This window comes from Tachypleus tridentatus, chromosome 10 (assembly GCF_004210375.1).
Source record: "Tachypleus tridentatus isolate NWPU-2018 chromosome 10, ASM421037v1, whole genome shotgun sequence".
NCBI lineage: Eukaryota > Metazoa > Arthropoda > Merostomata > Xiphosura > Limulidae > Tachypleus > Tachypleus tridentatus.
This window is the reverse complement of record NC_134834.1, coordinates 119,355,373-119,379,717: the sequence shown is the minus strand read 5'-3', so window position 1 is coordinate 119,379,717 and position 24,345 is coordinate 119,355,373. Positions and strand designations below refer to the sequence as shown.

The 24,345-nt window shown below is 33.6% G+C and overlaps 1 protein-coding gene across 4 annotated transcripts in view; it reads left to right on the top strand.

Annotated features, from left to right (window-relative positions):
* LOC143230172 (rho GTPase-activating protein 26-like) overlaps nt 1-22,675 on the top strand; it is an 86,765-nt gene extending 64,090 nt beyond the window's left edge. For all 4 annotated transcript variants that reach the window (XM_076463256.1, XM_076463258.1, XM_076463259.1 and 1 more), the window contains 5 exons: nt 273-378; nt 13,310-13,469; nt 14,703-15,109; nt 17,811-17,897; nt 22,633-22,675. In XM_076463256.1, the coding sequence (XP_076319371.1) occupies nt 273-378; nt 13,310-13,469; nt 14,703-15,080 (644 nt within the window). In that variant the 3' untranslated portion in view covers nt 15,081-15,109; nt 17,811-17,897; nt 22,633-22,675. The remainder of the gene's footprint in view (nt 1-272; nt 379-13,309; nt 13,470-14,702; nt 15,110-17,810; nt 17,898-22,632) is intronic.
* Nucleotides 22,676-24,345: the final 1,670 nt, after the last annotated feature.

Sequence of the window (24,345 nt, the reverse complement as noted above, 5' to 3'; positions counted from 1 at the left end):
GGTATTATTTTTTAAATTTATTTTTGTTGCAGTGTCATTTTAGGTTATAACAAACTAATATAATTAGTCAAAGGTTTGAATTTGCTGTTTATAATGCAGTTCTTTCCTTTGATTTTGTTTATCTAACTTTATCAGTACTAATTTTCTCTAACATGTATATGTACATGTTTATAATAGGAGAATATCTGTGATGTAATGTTTAAAACCTATAACAGATAATTATGTTAAAAATAAATGATTCAGTATGATTCTCTTCTACCATGTTTGAACAGAGCAAGAAAACAAAGGTCAGAGGGTTAACGACATACACTTACTGGTCTATAACCTTCCAAAAACAAACAAAGATATGTTGGAACTACTGATCTCACATCTGTATCGGTAAGATAACAGCTGTTGATTGTGAGATACAATTACATCTGTGAAGTAATCAAGTGTTTTACGTGTTTCATATATATATATATATGTGTGTGTGTCATTTAACAAGTATGCTTTTCTTAAATATGAAAAAGAATATATTATTTCATAAAATGTGTTGTTTATTTTCCCAAAAGGAGGGCCAAAGACATCTAGATGTGGTTAATTGTTTTAACCAGTTACACTGCTATAGAATAGTGTGCTGCCTGTCAGTAAATACTAAAATGACAAGTATACACATTCTATGCAATAATGCATTGTTTGTTAGATGTCAACAACTATACACATTGTATGTAATAGTGCATTGTTTGTTAGATGTCAACAAGTATACACATTGTATGTAATAGTGCATTGTTTGTTAGATGTCAACAAGTATACACACTGTATGTAATAGTGCATTGTTTGTTAGATGTCAACAAGTATAGACATTGTATGTAATAGTGCATTGTTTGTTAGATGTCAACAAGTATTCACACAGTATGTAATAGTGCATTGTTTATTAGATGTCAACAAGTATACACACAGTATGTAATAGTGCATTGTTTATTAGATGTCAACAAGTATACACATTGTATGTAATAGTGCATTGTTTGTTAGATGTCAACAAGTATACACACTGTATGTAATAGTGCATTGTTTGTTAGATGTCAACAAGTATAGACATTGTATGTAATAGTGCATTGTTTGTTAGATGTCAACAAGTATTCACACAGTATGTAATAGTGCATTGTTTATTAGATGTCAACAAGTATACACATTGTATGTAATAGTGCATTGTTTGTTAGATGTCAACTAGTATACACATTGTATGTAATAGTGCATTGTTTGTTAGATGTCAACAAGTATACACACTGTATGTAATAGTGCATTGTTTGTTAGATGTCAACAAGTATACACACTGTATGCAATAATGCATTGTTTGTTAGATGTCAACTAGTATACACATTGTATGTAATAGTGCATTGTTTGTTAGATGTCAACAAGTATACACACTGTATGTAATAGTGCATTGTTTGTTAGATGTCAACAAGTATACACATTGTATGTAATAGCGCATTGTTTGTTAGATGTCAACAAGTATACACACTGTATGTAATAGTGCATTGTTTGTTAGATGTCAACAAGTATACACACTGTATGTAACAGTGCATTGTTTGTTAGATGTCAACAAGTATACACACTGTATAAATAGTGCATTGTTTGTTAGATGTCAACAAGTATACACATTGTATGTAACAGTGCATTGTTTGTTAGATGTCAACAAGTATACACACTGTATAAATAGTGCATTGTTTGTTAGATGTCAACAAGTATACACACTGTATAAATAGTGCATTGTTTGTTAGATGTCAACAAGTATACACACTGTATAAATAGTGCATTGTTTGTTAGATGTCAACAAGTATACACACTGTATAAATAGTGCATTGTTTGTTAGATGTCAACAAGTATACACACTGTATAAATAGTGCATTGTTTGTTAGATGTCAACTAGTATACACATTGTATGTAATAGTGCATTGTTTGTTAGATGTCAACAAGTATACACACTGTATGTAATAGTGCATTGTTTGTTAGATGTCAACAAGTATACACACTGTATGTAATAGTGCATTGTTTGTTAGATGTCAACAAGTATACACATTGTATGTAATAGCGCATTGTTTGTTAGATGTCAACAAGTATACACATTGTATAAATAGTGCATTGTTTGTTAGATGTCAACAAGTATACACACTGTATAAATAGTGCATTGTTTGTTAGATGTCAACAAGTATACACACTGTATGTAATAGTGCATTGTTTGTTAGATGTCAACAAGTATACACACTGTATGTAATAGTGCATTGTTTGTTAGATGTCAACAAGTGTACATACTGTATGTAATAGTGCATTGTTTGTTAGATGTCAACAAGTATACACACAGTATGTAATAGTGCATTGTTTGTTAGATGTCAACAAGTATACACACTGTATAAATAGTGCATTGTTTGTTAGATGTCAACAAGTATACACATTGTATAAATAGTGCATTGTTTGTTAGATGTCAACAAGTATACACACTATAAATAGTGCATTGTTTGTTAGATGTCAACAAGTATACACACTGTATGTAATAGTGCATTGTTTGTTAGATGTCAACAAGTATACACACTGTATGTAATAGTGCATTGTTTGTTAGATGTCAACAAGTGTACATACTGTATGTAATAGTGCATTGTTTGTTAGATGTCAACAAGTATACACACAGTATGTAATAGTGCATTGTTTGTTAGATGTCAACAAGTATACATACTGTATGTAATAGTGCATTGTTTGTTAGATGTCAACAAGTATACACATTGTATGTAATAGTGCATTGTTTGTTAGATGTCAACAAGTATACACACTGTATGTAATAGTGCATTGTTTGTTAGATGTCAACAAGTATACACACTGTATGTAATAGTGCATTGTTTGTTAGATGTCAACAAGTATACATACTGTATGTAATAGTGCATTGTTTGTTAGATGTCAACAAGTATACATACTGTATGTAATAGTGCATTGTTTGTTAGATGTCAACAAGTATACACACAGTATGTAATAGTGCATTGTTTGTTAGATGTCAACAAGTATACACACTGTATGTAATAGTGCATTGTTTGTTAGATGTCAACAAGTGTACATACTGTATGTAATAGTGCATTGTTTGTTAGATGTCAACAAGTATACACACAGTATGTAATAGTGCATTGTTTGTTAGATGTCAACAAGTATACACACTGTATGTAATAGTGCATTGTTTGTTAGATGTCAACAAGTATACATACTGTATGTAATAGTGCATTGTTTGTTAGATGTCAACAAGTGTACATACTGTATGTAATAGTGCATTGTTTGTTAGATGTCAACAAGTATACACACAGTATGTAATAGTGCATTGTTTGTTAGATGTCAACAAGTATACACACTGTATAAATAGTGCATTGTTTGTTAGATGTCAACAAGTATACACATTGTATAAATAGTGCATTGTTTGTTAGATGTCAACAAGTATACACACTGTATAAATAGTGCATTGTTTGTTAGATGTCAACAAGTATACACACTGTATGTAATAGTGCATTGTTTGTTAGATGTCAACAAGTATACACACTGTATGTAATGGTGCATTGTTTGTTAGATGTCAACAAGTATACATACTGTATGTAATAGTGCATTGTTTGTTAGATGTCAACAAGTATACACACTGTATGTAATAGTGCATTGTTTGTTAGATGTCAACAAGTATACATACTGTATGTAATAGTGCATTGTTTGTTAGATGTCAACAAGTATACATACAGTATGTAATAGTGCATTGTTTGTTAGATGTCAACAAGTATACACACTGTATGTAATAGTGCATTGTTTGTTAGATGTCAACAAGTATGCACACTGTATGTAATAGTGCATTGTTTGTTAGATGTCAACAAGTATACACACTGTATGTAATAGTGCATTGTTTGTTAGATGTCAACAAGTATACACACAGTATGTAATAGTGCATTGTTTGTTAGATGTCAACAAGTATACATACTGTATGTAATAGTGCATTGTTTGTTAGATGTCAACAAGTATACACACTGTATGTAATAGTGCATTGTTTGTCAGATGTCAACAAGTATACACATTGTATGTAATAGTGCATTGTTTGTTAGATGTCAACAAGTATACACACTGTATGTAATAGTGCATTGTTTGTTAGATGTCAACAAGTATACACACTGTATGTAATAGTGCATTGTTTGTTAGATGTCAACAAGTATACACACTGTATGTAATAGTGCATTGTTTGTTAGATGTCAACAAGTATACACATTGTATGTAATAGTGCATTGTTTGTTAGATGTCAACAAGTATACACACTGTATGTAATAGTGCATTGTTTGTTAGATGTCAACAAGTATACACACTGTATGTAATAGTGCATTGTTTGTTAGATGTCAACAAGTATACACACTGTATGTAATAGTGCATTGTTTGTTAGATGTCAACAAGTATACACACTGTATGTAATAGTGCATTGTTTGTCAGATGTCAACAAGTATACACACTGTATGTAATAGTGCATTGTTTGTTAGATGTCAACAAGTATACATACTGTATGTAATAGTGCATTGTTTGTTAGATGTCAACAAGTATACATACAGTATGTAATAGTGCATTGTTTGTTAGATGTCAACAAGTATACACACTGTATGTAATAGTGCATTGTTTGTTAGATGTCAACAAGTATGCACACTGTATGTAATAGTGCATTGTTTGTTAGATGTCAACAAGTATACACACTGTATGTAATAGTGCATTGTTTGTTAGATGTCAACAAGTATACACACAGTATGTAATAGTGCATTGTTTGTTAGATGTCAACAAGTATACATACTGTATGTAATAGTGCATTGTTTGTTAGATGTCAACAAGTATACACACTGTATGTAATAGTGCATTGTTTGTCAGATGTCAACAAGTATACACATTGTATGTAATAGTGCATTGTTTGTTAGATGTCAACTAGTATACATTCTGTATGTAATAGTGCATTGTTTGTTAGATGTCAACAAGTATACACACTGTATGTAATAGTGCATTGTTTGTTGGATTTCAGTGAACAGATATATAATATATTAAATAATGATATATACGTATTGAAATTACATTATTCACAACTAAATATAATTGTGAGCAATTTTTTTATAAATTTTTTCAATATTTATTTAATATGTTCTTATTTTTATCACAAAAAGTTCAATAGTTTTATTTAAAGTTTCTTTATTAAATCCATTAAAAATTAATATTCATGTTAGTATTTGAACATTAATAATAAAATACTGTGGTTTATTACAAAATCTAAATGATTATAACAGTAGAATGTGGTACATTAGTATTAAAAGAGAATAAATCATATATTGGAAAGTTAAACATCAGTAGTGAGAGGTTTGGATTTATTGTTTTTAACACAGTCCTTGTAAATCTTTTTTTATTATTTTACTTGAATGTATTTATTAATATTCTGTGTATGTGTGTATATATATTAAACAACAGAGAACACCATTGTGAAGATATTTATAAAATATTAACAAGTAGATATTATAATTTGTAGGATGTTTGTTAATAAATATATATCGTGTAATGAAGCTTGTTGTTTATAACGTATCCAGAAGTATAGTTTATTTAATAAAGTTTGTCATCTGTATTATATACCCCTTGAGGTGGATTCCTGTATGTGGTGAGGGGACCTCTGAGAGGAAGATCTGTAATTTCAGTTTACCTCCTCTGGGATCTGAACATTCACCCACGTGTTTAATGTATGTGGTATCTTATAGAAAGGGAGGAGAGATTCTTGGTGGTTGAGCGGTGTCATTCATGGTGAGTTTATGTTGATGGCACTTCCTAACATACCTTTGGACTTTAATTCCTGTAGACAAATGTCTCACTCAAGGTCAGTTGGCTGATTCAATTTAGGCTGGGATCAGCTAATTACTGGTGTTGTAGGTGAGTGTTTGACATCTACACCAAAACATAGTGTTCTCCTGAATTTGAAAGCTTCTGGAGATATACCAGTTAAAGGTACTTCCCAAGCTTCTGGAGATGTAACAGTTGAAGGTACTTCCCAAGCTTCTGGAGATGTACCAGTTGAAGGTACTTCCCAAGCTTCTGGAGATGTACCAGTTGAAGGTACTTCCCAAGCTACATTGAGTTCGTACCAGGGAGAGGAATTTACAAAACGTTCCCAAGCTGATGATTCTTACCTTTTTGTTCCAGTCAAGTGGTTTCTGGTGTGTGATGTAAAAATGGAATTATGCTGCCTACCAACATTCTCATCCTGATGTTCACATCACTATGTCTACCTGCTACTGTCAAGGTAGGTTATCTGAACTGTAAGGGTCAGTTTTATGTTCCTAATCTTCTTGGGTGTTTCCATACTAGCAGTTCAGACATTCTTTGATATATGCTCGTTATGGTGCCAAAACCCATGACATTCATGAGCGTGTTTCAATCGCCCTCACTATGTCAGTTATGGTGGTTTCCACCTCTCTTACTTTCAATCTTGCCCTAAATGGGTGGCAAAGAAAAAGGTACAACATTTACATATTTTAAACATCATTTCTTACCCTGAGAGTTGGAAGTTGTTGTCCCCTGTTTCACCTTGGATATTTCACTACTATAGTGTAGATCATTTTCAGTACCTCCATCATTTTTTTTCCACACCATGTAAAGTGTCTTTTGCCCCTGTGGAATGCCAGAGTTGGCAAATTCACATCCATTCAAGTCTCTGTTCCTACTACTGTTTCAATGACTGCTTGTGTCTATCTCCTTTATCCCTGAGGCCCCTTGGTGTTGATTCCTGTATGTGGTGAGGGACTTCCCAAGGAAAGTTCTGTTCTTTCAGTTTACCTCCTTTGGGATCTGAACATCCACCCACGTGTTTGCTATGTGTGGCGATCTGTGAAGGGGAGGAGAGGATCCTGGTGGTTGAGGGGTCCAACCCTAACACACCACTTTGGCCTTGAAATCCTGTAGATGGGTGACCTTGGGGTAGCTCCTCTTGGGTCATTCGGCTGGTCCACTTAAGCTAGAGTCAAACAGTGTTGGATGTTCTCATCAGGTGTTGTGGACATTATATTTGATGCTGGTGTTTGGGTATAGTACTCACAAAACCCTGGCGTTGCTGCAGTGTCTTTGTTTGGCATTGTAGTGAGTCACCTCATAGGGCTACATGGTGAGTGGGGTCAGTGGGCACCAAAATTTCCTTTTTTTATTATGGATCCCCGAAATAAAAACTTAAATAAAATAGTGAAAAACAATTCATAAGTAAATGACCATGTCTTGAAGATTCTGAGCAATGATCTTCAACATTTGTAACACATGTACCTCATTTACTTATACTAAATTCTCTTTCAGACAAACCTTTAGGGCAAATGTCTCCCTTTTTCATTCAGAAGGGACTAGACTCACTAGAGGAACTTGCTGGCTCTCCAAAGTCAGTAAAGAAGCTTTGATCTGGTGACATATTGGTGGAAGCATCCACATTTCAACACAGTGAACTCCTCGTGCATTCAAAGGAAATTGGGGATATATCTATTGAGGTTACACCTCATGCTACTTTGAATTCATCACAAGGAGTTATTGTTGAGAGGAATTTGAAGAACATTCCCAAGTCAGAGATTCTCGCTGGTTTCTTCATTCAAGGAGTTTCTGCAGAGAGGCGATCTCCACAAGCAAAGATGGAATTACAATGCTGACCAATGTCTTCATTCTGACATTTACATCACCACGTCCGCCTACCACCATCAAGGCTGGTTATCTTAATTGTAGGGTACAGCCATACATTTCAAATCCTCTCTGATGTTTCCAGTGTCAGTGGTTTAGTCATTCAAAGATGTCATGTCTGGGTTCCTTGATGTGTGCTCATTGCAGTGTCAAGGATCAGTTGGACCTGATGATGTACATTATGAAATGCTGCACCATCTATCTCCTGCTTCTCTTGCTATTCTTCTGATTGTTTTTAACCAGATCTGTCAGGAGAATGTTATTCCTGATGCCTGGCACCAGGCTGTTGTCCTGCCTTTTTCTTAGCCTGGGAAGGATCCTCAAATTCCCTCAAACTACCGTGCAATTGCTTTGACTAGCTGTCTCTGTAAGATGTTAGAGAGGATGGTTAATGCTAGTCTTGTTTGGTTTGTCGAATCAAATAACCTCCTCTTGCCCACCTAGTGTGGGTTCTGAAGACAGCGCTCCACTGTGGACAACCTGATTTGACTTGAAATGTTAATCAGAGAAGCCTTTCTCAAATGACATTTTGTATCAATATTATTTGACACTAAGAAGGCTTATGATACAATGTGGAGGTATGGCATTTTGCGAGAACTCCATAAATATGAGTTACGTGGTTATTTACCCATGTTTATTAAAATTTTTTTGATGGAAAGGAGATTCCAAGTTCGTGTGGGTTCGACACTTTCCCGTTCTTTTCTACTGGAACTTGGGGTCCCTCAGGGCTGTGCTTTGAGTGTCACACTTTTCAGTATAAAGATAAATGCCATCACTGAACAACTCCCTCTCTCTGTTGGAAATGGGATCTATGTCGATGACTTTCACATCTTGTGTCAGTCATTGAACATGAGATATATTGAGCAGCAACTACAAACTGCTCTCTATCATGTACTGAAGTAGACCACGGTGAACGGGTTTAATTTCTCTCTCTCTAAAACCGTTTGCATGCACTTTTGCCACCAACGGGGTATTCACCCTGATCCTGAACTCCATATTGGTGAAGTTTCACTGCCAGTGGTCCCTGAGACCAAGTTCTTGGGGCTTATCTTTGAACGTAAGCTGGCCTTTATACCACACTTAAAGCAGCTATGGGTCAAATGCACAATAGCACTGAACATCCTCTGTGTCCTCTCTACAACCATTTGGGGAGCGGATTGATGTTCTATGTTAAAGATATATTGTGCTCTTATTCGATTGAAACTCGACTATGGATCAGTGGTCTCTGGCTCTGTCAGACCCTTGGCCTTAAAGATGCTGGACCCCATTCATCATCAAGGACTTCAACTCTGCACGGGGCTTTCCGCACCTCCTCAGTTCAAAGCTTATATGTAGAATCTCATAAACCTTCTCTGCACCTTTGCCGTTTGCAACTGTTTTTACTATATTCTTTGAAACTTCATTCCTCACCAAAGCATCCCACCTGGGGATGTGTTTTCCTTCCTCAGTGGGTCATACTTATTCAGAACAGATGATCTACCATTGCTCCTTTTTACCTTCGCATCCAGGCGCAATTTGATGAATTGGATCTGTCCTTGGATAACATTGCAGAATCCACTGGTCAGCCCATCCCACCATGGCTTATTATAGTCCCCAAATGTGACCTTTCTTTAAGTCATCTGAGAAAGGCAGATACTCCCAATTGGAAGTACTGTCTCTTATTTACTGAACATCTTTTGAACAATCTTTCTATTCCAATTTATACGGATGGTTCCAAATCAGATAACTCTGATTATTATTTTATTACGATTTTGCTACATGTCTTTTAAAACTTTTATTACTTTACCTTTTGATAATGGCTGTTATGACACATAACCCGGAACCAGGACTAGAAAGACCAACTTCAGGTGACTGACAGTGGTTCTTGTAATTACCTGTTAGTCTTCCTGGCAGGTTATGATCATTACCATTCTGCTACAGGAAGTCCTTTACAACTTCTCTTACTCTGCTTTCTCTCTTAACATTGTAAACTAGGTGTCAACATTGGTTTTATACTTTTTCTGTTTATCAATGATGTTTTGTTTTACCTTCATTTCCTTTTATGTATTTTACTACATTTAATTTATTTTACCTTTTACCTGACGTTTTGGCAGATAGCCAAGCTGCTTTGTGCCATAAAACACGAAATCAACCAAACAACCTTGGATAACATTGCTGTACCCAGTGGTCAGCCTATCCTTGCCATGGCTTCTTATAGACCCCAAATGTGACTTTTCTTTAAGTCAGCTGAGAAAAGCAGACACTTCTGATTGGAAGTACTGTCTGTTATTTGCTGAACATCTTTCGAACCATCCTCCCATTCCTCTTTATACAGATGGTTCAAAATCAGGTGACTGTGTGGGCTCTGCCATGGTTTGTTGTGTGCAGAATCCCTCTACAGCTTCTGTGTTCACTGCTGAACTGTACGCCATTTTTCTTGCCCTGGATCACATAGAAACTAAGCAGTACTCAAACTGCACTATTTATATTGACTCGCTTAGTTCTCTACTGGCCCTGGAATCGCTTCACGTTGGCTCACACCCTGTTCTCGCTGATATTCATAACCGACTGGCCCATTTCTCATTAACATCTACTTCTCTCCAGTTTTTCTGGATACCAGGCCATGTTGGTATTCGCCATTGAAAGGCCATTAATCTTTTTAATGCAATACATTTTAATTTATACATTAGACCTTTTTAATGTGATTCCCTTTAAGAATCAAAGTCCATCTATTTCGATTTGAAATTAGAAAATGGCTATAACATCAAATAACTCTGAACCTGGACTGGAAAGGCCAACTTCAGTTGACTGGCAGTGGTTTTTTTTGTACTTATTTGTTGGTCTTCCTGGTGAGTTATGATAATTACAGTTATGCTACAAAAAGTCCTTTACACCTTGTAGAACTTTAGTTTTTCTCATAACGTTGTAGAATAGATGTAAACATTGGTTTTATGCTATTTATGTGTTTTTTAAACTTTGTTTTGTTTTGCCTTAATTTTCTTTTATGAATTTTACTAAATTTTCTTTAATTTTAACTTTTTACTGAATGTTTGGTGCAGACAGCCTAGCTGCTTTGTGTCCTAAAACGCCAAATGATCCAACTAACCAACCAGTCATCCCTGAGGTGCGGAATCATTATTTGGTCTTGTCTTCAGTGTCTGAGTTTTCATCCTTTGACAGGATCTGCCCAATATTCCTCAGGCAGGTTCCATGTAGGTTGACAAACCTTTTCTTCAAAACAAATGTTGTTGTCACAAATAGGATTTTCTTATCAGTTCTTCTCCACCTAAATAAAATGGCCACATTGATACAATGAAACTGTTGAAGTTTTCATTTTAATTTGGATGTCTTTAAGGCTGTGATGAATTCCTATTGGTTTGTGTGTTTCTTCCTGAAACCTACTTACTGTTACCTTTTGGCAGTTTTCTGAATGACAGGTTGTGTGATGTACAGGTTTGTGGCACTACTGGTTGACCAGCACATACCCACCATGTCTGTGTCACTTGATACACCCTTAGAGGTTGCACACGTTTCTCTGTGGGTCATAAGATTACTGTTTGGTCTCTTCTGCTTTCTCCAGGGGAGACTTATGACCAATTTTAATACCTTTATAGAATAGTTGCTGTCTTCATCTTGGGAGACTTTAAAGGACATAATTCTCTATGGGATACTGGTGATATTGATAGGAGGTTTCATTTTGTAGAGTATATGCTTTCAGATCACAACTTTTCCTGATACTGGTTAATGTACCCATTTTCCTGACCAGTCTTTTACTGTTATTAATCTCTCTGTTCTTCTATAATTTTTTCTCATTCTTCATCATTTTGAGTAAGATTAGCTGTGGTTGACACCACCCAAGTCAAGTGCCACAGTTGAAGTTTAGCACGGTAATTGGTTATTATTCACTGTTTTCTTGGAACTTGATCTTGCTGTTTTTATCCTTCCATCTATTAATGAAGTGGAAGTAGTAACTCATTGTATAGTTCCAATGGTTGTTTATTATATCCTCCAAAATCATATGATGTTTCCTCTGTCATCCTTATCTAATGGGGTTTCGTGTCTGCCATCAGGCATGGAAAACTCTTAAATAGTACTGGGATACCTTTTGTAGCTGTCCCACTCTTTCTGACCATTTTTCTTTCCAGCAGGAATGTGCCTGAGTCTGACTGGTTAGGCAGTAAAGCCAGAAGGAATTCTGGATTAAGTTCATTACTGGCATCTCTTCTACCACCAGTTACAAAGTTGTTTGGGGAAAAGATTGGAAAGATAATTGGGATGTAGGGCTCTCGTTTCATCCACTTTTGATTTTGTTTCCATTTGGCTGGGAAGTACCTGAAGTACAGATTATTGTTAATACTCTTGGGGAAAGTTCTATTTTTCTAGTACTTATGTCTCTTCCTCCACCTTCTTGGCCATCAAGTCTTACACTGAGAAATCATTCCTTTTCTGTGAGGAAGATCATCTTTACTATTATAATCACCTATTTACACTTAAGCTTGCTCTTCATCAGTCTGATATTACATCAGTCAGACCTGATGATATTCACTTGGGTCATTTGAGAGAGGTGAATACATCTGATTGGAAGTACTGTCTTCTCTTTGCTGAATGTCTTTCAAAGCATTCTTCTGTGTCTGTTGTACATATGGTTCAAAACCAGGTGATTCTGTAAGCTCTACCATGTTACCACAGATTGTGTTCAGTGCAGAGTTGTATGTCATTTCTCTTGCCTTGGATCATGTATAAGCTAAGCAGTACACTCACCTGTACCATTTACACAGATTCTCTTACCTCTCTGTTGGCCTTGGAATCACTTAATGTAAGTTCTCATCCTGTTATTATCAGAAACAACTGGCCCACGTTTCATTATCTTCTGTTTATTGATACCTGGCCGTGTTGGTATTCTTGGTAACAAACTTGCTGACACCACAGCAAAGTCCACCTGCTCTGGCACTGTGACAGCAGTGTCTCTCTTGTATTTGGACTATAGTCTTATGATTAGGACCTGGCTTCACATCAGTTGGCATTCAGTTTGGGGTGAGTAAATTCATAAGTTTTTCAAGGCTGAATCTCTGGTTCTTTGATTATCTAGTTTCTGTAAAGGTCAGATGGAGGAAGATATTTTGTAGTAGACTGTGCACTGGTCACATTTTTTTACTTATCCTCTTCATTGGGACTGGCCTGTCAATATGTGGTCTTGGTGACACTCAAGTCACAATTGTCCATGTTGTGCTGTTGTTTGAGCAATGTCACCATTTTAGACACAATTTCTAATGATTTAACCCTGATATTGGGTCGTGTCATTGATGATGTTGATGCTGTCCAACATGATTGTGTTTTCAGTCTTACAGTTTGTTGGTATTTCTGTATTTACTCAAGTCTTACCTGTTTAATTGTCTGATTTTCACATTTTATTGTGATTTACGTGCAGCTTTTTACTGCTTGTTTATTCAACCAGATAGTCTAGTTGGCAAACAACTAACTTGTGAGATATCCATAAATATATCTAATGTAATAGATTGTTGTTTGTAAGATACTGATAAGTAAATGTTGTGTAGTAAAGTTTGTTATTTGTAAGGTAACTGTAAATATATGTTGAATAATAAAGTATGTTTGCGTTCAGGGTTGCTCAGCATTCTGATAAGAACCTCATGACAGTTTCTAACCTTGGTGTCTGTTTCGGACCAACGCTTCTCCGACCTGAGGAAGAAACAGTTGCATCCATCATGGACATCAAGTTTGGAAATATTGTGGTAGAAATTCTCATCGAAAACTGTGATAAGGTAATAACATGTAAAACTAGAAGAATTCTGAACAGCTCAACACGTACAACACTCAGTTAAGAAATCCAATAGTCACTAATATCTGGTGATATGTCGTTAAAATGTTGGTCACTAGAATTTAATAAAAGCATTTTCTGCTATACAATTCTTTCACATTTGTAAGGTTATACCTACCTTTATTTACTCTTGTGGATTCATTGTTACTGGTTAGGATTTGGTAGCACTTACAAAAATATCTTGTCAACTTGTTTAATAATTTATCGTTATTCATCACTTTCTGTAGTTTATTACAACTTACAGGATCATCTCACAAACTTGTTTAATAATTTATCATTATTCATCACTTTCTGTAGTTTATTACAACTTACAGGATCATCACACAAACTTGTTTAATAATTTATCATTATTCATCACTTTCTGTAGTTTATTACAACTTACAGGATCATCTCACAAACTTGTTTAATAATTTATCATTATTCATCACTTTCTGTAGTTTATTACAACTTACAGGATCATCTCACAAACTTGTTTAATAATTTATCATTATTCATCACTTTCTGTAGTTTATTACAACTTACAGGATCATCTCACAAACTTGTTTAATAATTTATCATTATTCATCACTTTCTGTAGTTTATTACAACTTACAGGATCATCTCACAAACTTGTTTAATAATTTATCATTATTCATCACTTTCTGTAGTTTATTACAACTTACAGGATCATCTCACAAACTTGTTTAATAATTTATCATTATTCATCACTTTCTGTAGTTTATTACAACTTTCAGGATCATCTCACAAACTTGTTTAATAATTTATCATTATTCATCACTTTCTGTAGTTTAGTAGAACTTACAGAACTTTCATGTAACTAAAGTAAATGTTTGCAACATGCATGTACTAAAATCACTAAGAAAGGAGTTAATATAGTCATTTTATCATTGCATATTTAAATATTTAGAAATCGTTCTATGACATGACTAGATGGACCAGTTACATGTTTACAGATGTTGTTGTTTACCTTATTTTAAAACTGTTTTTGTAGATATCACTTGTTTATTCTGTCTCTGATGTTTCTTACACATACAGTATTTTAGTCAGACAATGGTATAACTGTGTTCTTTCTGGTAAATGTAAAGAATAAATGTTTTAATTTTGTTTGTTTATTGCTACTTCAGCTTGTTACCTTAAAAAGTACAAAAAGATATAAAACTTATAATTTCATTTTTAGATCTTTGGATCAGTATTAGATTCTGTGGAATTACGGAAGAAAGAGATTTCTTCCCGATCACCAGCATCGCACGTGAACCATTATGGTTCTTCCACCAGTAATGCCGAGCCTGAGGTTCGACAGGGAAGTAGGGGAACATTGACCAATACAGATTCAAGCCGTTCCCCCGTAGTCCCAGTCAGTAGTGTGCCATCTTCCATGCACCATCCTAGCTTACGCCCAGCTGTCCCACCTTCTTATTTTGAAGCCGTGAATAGCGCATACAACGAAACATGCTTGCACATCCCGCTTTGTCAATCAAACATCACCAACAAATCCTGGTCATCAACAGACCTCTCAAAGTGTAGGTGGACAGCCCCAAGGTGGTCCTCAACGTAGACCTATGGTAGTGTTTAATCCCTTATGTGGTAAGCAAAAATCACGCTACTTATTAAACATCTCACAGATTGTACTGCAAGTAGAATACCCAACTATTTAAAGTAGTTTAAAAATATATAAGGCTAGTGAAATTATGCACCCTTGTGCTTATAATAACTGATGAGAAATTTTCTACATATCTGATATGTAGTGACAATGAGGTAGTGTAACGACCAGTTCTTATACTATTGCTACATGCATAATGTCATTGAACTTTTTACTTCATTGGTATTTTTATAAAGTCTAGAAACAAGTCTTTTAGTCTTTACTATTATAAAGTCTAGAAACAACTCTTTTAGTCTTTACTATGTAGCTTCCAAGTAGTTTGAACATCATTCATGTATTTGTTGCTTGTAACATTTCCACTGAAATTAGAAAATAATATAAACAACTTATAACACGAAACAGTCAGTTCTAAATTGTGTATATACATTTTATTCCAGTGACCTACACTCTGAAGATTGAATTAACAAGTCAAGTTACAATCTTTAAAGATGTCCAAAACACAGTAACTAAACTGAACTTGGTGACTTGTAATATTAAAACAAAAATTACTGATATTGAAAGTGAAATATATTAAAATACTAAATATAATAATGTCAGCTTTAAAAATGACATTAAACATTAGTTATAATTATGTAGGATATATATCATTGTTAACTGGAGTGTATCTAACAAGAACTGTCCATAAGTCATTGTTAACTGTAGTGTATCTAACAAGAACTGTCCATAAGTCATTGTTAACTGTAGTGTATCTAACAAGAACTGTCCATACGTCATTGTTAACTGTAGTGTATCTAACAAGAACTGTCCATAAGCCATTGTTAACTGTAGTGTATCTAACAAGAACTGTCCATAAGCCATTGTTAACTGTAGTGTATCTAACAAGAACTGTCCATAAGCCATTGTTAACTGGAATGTATCTAACAAGAACTGTCCATAAGTCATTGTTAACTGTAGTGTATCTAACAAGCACTGTCCATAAGTCATTGTTAACTGTAGTGTATCTAACAAGAACTGTCCATAAGTCATTGTTAACTGTAGTGTATCTAACAAGAACTGTCCATAAGTCATTGTTAACTGGAGTGTATCTAACAAGAACTGTCCATAAGTCATTGTTAACTGGAGTGTATCTAACAAGAACTGTCCATAAGTCATTGTTAACTGGAGTGTATCTAACAAGAACTGTCCATAAGTCATTGTTAACTGGAGTGTATCTAACAAGAACTGTCCATAAGTCATTGTTAACTGGAGTGTATCTAACAAGAACTGTCCATAAGTCATTGTTAACTGGAGTGTATCTAACAAGAACTGTCCATAAGTCATTGTTAACTGGAGTGTATCTAACAAGAACTGTCCATAAGTCATTGTTAACTGGAGTGTATCTAACAAGAACTGTCCATAAGTCATTTGTTAACTGGAGTGTATCTAACAAGAACTGTCCATAAGTCATTGTTAACTGGAGTGTATCTAACAAGAACTGTCCATAAGTCATTTGTTAACTGGAATGTATCTAACAAGAACTGTCCATAAAAGTAATTCTTGTTAACTGGAATGTATCTAACAAGAACTGCCCATAAGTCATTGTTAACTGTAGTGTATCTAAATAGAATTGCCCTTAACAGACATTGTTAATTGTAGTGTATCTAACAAGAACTGCCTATGAAAGTAATTCTTGTTAACTGTAGTGCATCTAACAAAAACTGTCCATAAAAGTAATTCTTGTTAACTGTAGTGCATCTAACAAAAACTGTCCATAAAAGTAATTCTTGTTAACTGTAGTGTATCTAAATAGAATTGCCCTTAACAGACATTGTTAACTGTAGTGTATCTAAACAGAATTGCCCTTAACAGACATTGTTAACTGTAGTGTATCTAAATAGAATTGCCCTTAACAGACATTGTTAACTGTAGTGTATCTAAATAGAATTGTCCTTAACAGACATTGTTAACTGTAGTGTATCTAACAAGAACTGCCCATAAGTCATTGTTAACTGTAGTGCATCTAACAAGAACTGCCCATAACAGTCATTCTTTTTAACTGTACTGTATCTAACAAGAATTGCCCATAATGGTCATTGGTAACTGTAGTGCATCTAACAAGAACTTGCAACCATTCACTGATGTCTTTATTCTGCTTTTTGTAGTAATAGTATTTAATTTAACATAAACTAAGATCTGACTCACTGTTTAAAATGTAATTTACGTGATTTTAAGATCTAGTTTAGCAACGTATTTAAATGTTTAAACATCCAGAAGATGGCACTGTTGTCATTGTTGGTGATGCCTAGTCCATTCCAACCTTTGGAAATTAATTTCATTTCCAAAGAGAGAAGAATGCTTGACACAGTTGGAGAAAATTTAGTTTTGATTGAGGTGACAATAACAATGAAAATGAGCAGAAAGATATGAATGAATGGCTACAAGTTCTTCTTTCTAGATACAATCCAGATAAGATTTGTGATGAGCCACAAAGGGAACTGATGTTTGTAACATTTAGCAATACTTAATGAATGTCATTTTTAATGTAGAGTTTTTAAATATATTTTGCTTTCTGTTTCCATGAATTATTTTTTTGGCATGGAGAGTTAACTTACCAGAAGTGAAATTACCTGCAACTGTTTGTTTTTATTTATATAGATAAGTAAATAGTATAAATATTTTATTTTTCTCCATTTTATGAACTCTCAGACAAACAACAACCTGCCTCAAGTAGCAGCAGCAGCGAGTCTCTCAATTCTCGACCAGGAACTACGTCTAACCAGTCTTCTCAGTCAAGTAAGATTGACCCACCCCATGGTGTGAGTGAAGGGGGCAAGCTACCTGGTGTGTGTGGGTCTGGGAATAGGGCAGGAATGGAGAGCATGATTTACCACAGGGCAGGGGGTAATGCAGGAATGATGCAAAGACGGGTCATTATGGGTAACTTAAATAGTTGTTACAGTATGCTTTACCTGTCAGGGGGTTAAAATCCTGTGCCATAACAGAATTGGTTATTTTGTTTTTTTGCTTGTTCATGTAAACTGACTAAACAAAAGCATGCTTTAGAAAAACCTCGGGATTACTTCTTAATCGCTTTCTTTGCAGCTTACCCTTTTCTCTGTTGTTTAAAGTTTTTTCTAGCTCTGTATTTAAATAGATGCCAAAATAGTCCTAATTCATACGTGTTATGCAGTGTTTTAGTCCTAATTGATCATTATTTTATAAGTATTTGGTAGTATTTTAGTCCTAACTGATCATTATTTCATACGTGTTATGCAGTGTTTTAGTCTTAATTGATCATTGTTTTATAAGTATTCGGTAGTATCTTAGTCCTAACTGATCATTATTTTATACGTGTTATGCAGTGTTTTAGTCCTAATTGATCATTATTTTATAAGTATTCTGTAGTATTTTAGTCCTAACTGATCATTATTTCATACGTGTTATGCAGTGTTTTAGTCCTAACTGATCATTATTTCATAGGTGTTATGCAGTGTTTTAGTCCTAACTGATCATTATTTCATAGGTGTTAGGCAGGTTTTTACTACTAGCAGATGTACCAGTGTCATGTATTGTGGTAGATTTATAAAAGTTTTTTTTATTTTTAACATTGGAAATAGAAATATTAAAAATACATAAGAATCAAAGTCTTCCTGTCTGTATGGCTTGATTATTTAAATAGTGTTTTCTAATTTCTTTATGAATAAATAACGTGGTTTAAAAACATCTTGCTCTTAGTAAAGATATGTCTGTCTTACAAGTATGTATAAACAATTTGTCAAAAAGAAATATCTCGAATTATGGGAGTTGAAAGTGTAATTTACTGGTACGATTAACGTTTTAGAAATTATGAAAAAGAAATTGTTTCTGTTTTTGTCCTAAATATGTCAATAATAACTGAAAGTACATCGACTGTACTTACAGGACAAGTACCATGTAAAGGAACATCTAAATACTAGTTTAGAATCACAGGACAAGTACCATATAAAGGAACATCTAAATACTAGTTTAGAATCACAGGACAAGTACCATATAAAGGAACATCTAAATACTAGTTTAGAATCACAGGACAAGTACCATATAAAGGAACATCTAAATACTAGTTTAGAATCACAGGACAAGTACCATATAAAGGAACATCTAAATACTAGTTTAGAATCACAGGACAAGTACCATATAAAGGAACATCTAAATATTAGTTTAGAATCACAGGACAAGTACCATATAAAGGAACATCTAAATATTAGTTTAGAATCACAGGACAAGTACCATATAAAGGAACATCTAAATATTAGTTTAGAATCACAGGGCAAGTACCATATAAAGGAACATCTAAATATTAGAATAGAATCACAGGACAAGTACCATATAAAGGAACATCTAAATACTAGTTTAGAATCACAGGACAAGTACCATATAAAGGAACATCTAAATATTAGTTTAGAATCACAGGACAAGTACCATATAAAGGAACATCTAAATATTAGTTTAGAATCACAGGACAAGTACCATATAAAGGAACATCTAAATACTAGTTTAGAATCACAGGACAAGTACCATATAAAGGAACATCTAAATACTAGTTTAGAATCACAGGACAAGTACCATATAAAGGAACATCTAAATACTAGTTTAGAATCACAGGACAAGTACCATATAAAGGAACATCTAAATACTAGTTTAGAATCACAGGACAAGTACCATATAAAGGAACATCTAAATACTAGTTTAGAATCACAGGACAAGTACCATATAAAGGAACATCTAAATACTAGTTTAGAATCACAGGACAAGTACCATATAAAGGAACATCTAAATACTAGTTTAGAATCACAGGACAAGTACCATATAAAGGAACATCTAAATATTAGTTTAGAATCACAGGACAAGTACCATATAAAGGAACATCTAAATATTAGTTTAGAATCACAGGACAAGTACCATATAAAGGAACATCTAAATATTAGTTTAGAATCACAGGACAAGTACCATATAAAGGAACATCTAAATATTAGTTTAGAATCACAGGACAAGTACCATATAAAGGAACATCTAAATACTAGTTTAGAATCACAGGACAAGTACCATATAAAGGAACATCTATGTATTAGTTTAGAATCACAGGACAAGTACCATATAAAGGAACATCTAAATATTAGTTTAGAATCACAGGACAAGTACCATATAAAGGAACATCTAAATACTAGTTTAGAATCACAGGACAAGTACCATATAAAGGAACATCTAAATACTAGTTTAGAATCACAGGACAAGTACCATATAAAGGAACATCTAAATACTAGTTTAGAATCACAGGACAAGTACCATATAAAGGAACATCTAAATACTAGTTTAGAATCACAGGACAAGTACCATATAAAGGAACATCTAAATATTAGTTTAGAATCACAGGACAAGTACCATATAAAGGAACATCTAAATATTAGTTTAGAATCACAGGACAAGTACCATATAAAGGAACATCTAAATATTAGTTTAGAATCACAGGACAAGTACCATATAAAGGAACATCTAAATATTAGTTTAGAATCACAGGACAAGTACCATATAAAGGAACATCTAAATACTAGTTTAGAATCACAGGACAAGTACCATATAAAGGAACATCTAAATATTAGTTTAGAATCACAGGACAAGTACCATATAAAGGAACATCTAAATATTAGTTTAGAATCACAGGACAAGTACCATATAAAGGAACATCTAAATACTAGTTTAGAATCACAGGACAAGTACCATATAAAGGAACATCTAAATACTAGTTTAGAATCACAGGACAAGTACCATATAAAGGAACATCTAAATACTAGTTTAGAATCACAGGACAAGTACCATATAAAGGAACATCTAAATACTAGTTTAGAATCACAGGACAAGTACCATATAAAGGAACATCTAAATACTAGTTTAGAATCACAGGACAAGTACCATATAAAGGAACATCTAAATACTAGTTTAGAATCACAGGACAAGTACCATATAAAGGAACATCTAAATACTAGTTTAGAATCACAGGACAAGTACCATATAAAGGAACATCTAAATATTAGTTTAGAATCACAGGACAAGTACCATATAAAGGAACATCTAAATACTAGTTTAGAATCACAGGACAAGTACCATATAAAGGAACATCTAAATACTAGTTTAGAATCACAGGACAAGTACCATATAAAGGAACATCTAAATACTAGTTTAGAATCACAGGACAAGTACCATATAAAGGAACATCTAAATATTAGTTTAGAATCACAGGACAAGTACCATATAAAGGAACATCTAAATACTAGTTTAGAATCACAGGACAAGTACCATATAAAGGAACATCTAAATACTAGTTTAGAATCACAGGACAAGTACCATATAAAGGAACATCTAAATACTAGTTTAGAATCACAGGACAAGTACCATATAAAGGAACATCTAAATACTAGTTTAGAATCACAGGACAAGTACCATATAAAGGAACATCTAAATACTAGTTTAGAATCACAGGACAAGTACCATATAAAGGAACATCTAAATACTAGTTTAGAATCACAGGACAAGTACCATATATAAATACTAGTTTAGAATCACAGGACAATCTAAAGGAACATCTAAATATTAGTTTAGAATCACAGGACAAGTACCATATAAAGGAACATCTAAATATTAGTTTAGAATCACAGGACAAGTACCATATAAAGGAACATCTAAATATTAGTTTAGAATCACAGGACAAGTACCATATAAAGGAACATCTAAATACTAGTTTAGAATCACAGGACAAGTACCATATAAAGGAACATCTAAATACTAGTTTAGAATCACAGGACAAGTACCATATAAAGGAACATCTAAATACTAGTTTAGAATCACAGGACAAGTACCATATAAAGGAACATCTAAATATTAGTTTAGAATCACAGGACAAGTACCATATAAAGGAACATCTAAATATTAGTTTAGAATCACAGGACAAGTACCATATAAAGGAACATCTAAATATTAGTTTAGAATCACAGGACAAGTACCATATAAAGGAACATCTACATATTAGTTTAGAATCACAGGACAAGTACCATATAAAGGAACATCTACATATTAGTTTAGAATCACAGGACAAGTACCATATAAAGGAACATCTAAATATTAGTTTAGAATCACAGGACAAGTACCATATAAAGGAACATCTAAATATTAGTTTAGAATCACAGGACAAGTACCATATAAAGGAACATCTACATATTAGTTTAGAATCACAGGACAAGTACCATATAAAGGAACATCTAAATATTAGTTTAGAATCACAGGACAAGTACCATATAAAGGAACATCTAAATATTAGTTTAGAATCACAGGACAAGTACCATATAAAGGAACATCTAAATATTAGTTTATCTTCAACTACCATATAAAGGATTTATATATCTTATGTAAGTTACACTCTAACAGTCTTCTCTGTTTAAGAGGTGTTTATGTTGTTAAGAAACAAATGAATAATTTTGTTATTGTATTTTTTCAACAGGTGCTACTGATAGCTTCTCTTCAGTTGGTCCAGCAGATCAGATGTGAGTTCTATTCTTCAGTTACTTAATAAACACTTTATTACTGTAAACATAATAAATTTAAAGAGATACAGTTTTTAACTATGAAGAAGTAAAACTGCTGAAAACTAACAATATAAAAAGTCTCACTTTATTTAAAGGTATTTCTTCTGCTTCAAGTGTCACTGGGGTCCTGTTTAGTCATGTTTAGTTCTGTTCCTTCTGAGAAACTTGTAGTACATCCAATTTTCACTGACATGCTGTGTCATGATATACACATGATACAGAATTTCAGCGATATTGGAGAAATGACCAATACCATTGAAAGATGAAAACTAAGAAATGACCTACAGGATCTCAGTGACAATGGAAAAGTAGAGGTACCTTGGAAACAGTAAAGTTAAGAAACTCCCACTGTTAATATGTAGTTTAGTTTTGTTATAATGCACCCTTGGTATCATATTTGTTAATATTTAGTTTAGTTTTGTTATAACATACCCTTGGTATCTTATTCGTTAATACTTAGTTTAGTTTTGTTATAACACACCCTTGGTATCATATTAGTTAATACTTAGTTAAGTTTTGTTATAACACACCCTTGGTATCTTATTCGTTAATACTTAGTTTAGTTTTGTTATAACACACCCTTGGTATCATATTAGTTGTTTTTACTGTTTAGTTTTATTTCCATCTCTTTTGTGAACTGAACGTTTTTCTTTTTACAGATTAAAATCTAAAAAGTCATCCAATAATGGATAGTAAGTAGAACTTTACATTTTAGTATGTGTTAACTGACATTTTGTAATCACTACAACTAGTGTAAACTGTAAGAGTTAGTGTGTGTTAAGTGATATTTTGTAATCACTACAACTAGTGTAAACTGTAAGAGTTAGTGTGTGTTAAGTGATATTTTGTAATCACTACAACTAGTGTAAACTGTAAGAGTTAGTGTGTGTTAAGTGATATTTTGTAATCACTACAACTAGTGTAAACTGTAAGAGTTAGTGTGTGTTAAGTGATATTTTGTAATCACTACAACTAGTGTAAACTGTAAGAGTTAGTGTGTGTTAACTGACATTTTGTAATCACTACAACTAGTGTAAACTGTAACAGTTAGTGTGTGTTAAGTGATATTTTGTAATCACTACAACTAGTGTAAACTGTAAGAGTTAGTGTGTGTTAACTGATATTTTGTAATCACTACAACTAGTGTAAACTGTAAGAGTTAGTGTGTGCTAACTGACATTTTGTAATCACTACAACTAGTGTAAACTGTAAGAGTTAGTGTGTGTTAACTGTAAGAGTTTGTGTGTGTTAAGTGATATTTTATAATTACTACAACTTGTGTAAACTGTAAGAGTTAGTGTGTGTTAACAGATATTTTGTAATCACTACAACTAGTGTAAACTGTAAGAGTTAGTGTGTGCTAACTGACATTTTGTAATCACTACAACTAGTGTAAACTGTAAGAGTTAGTGTGTGTTAACTGTAAGAGTTTGTGTGTGTTAAGTGATATTTTATAATTACTACAACTTGTGTAAACTGTAAGAGTTAGTGTGTGTTAACAGATAATTTGTAATCACTACAACTAGTGTAAACTGTAAGAGTTAGTGTGTGTTAACAGATATTTTGTAATCACTACAACTAGTGTAAACTGTAAGAGTTAGTGTGTGTTAACAGATATTTTGTAATCA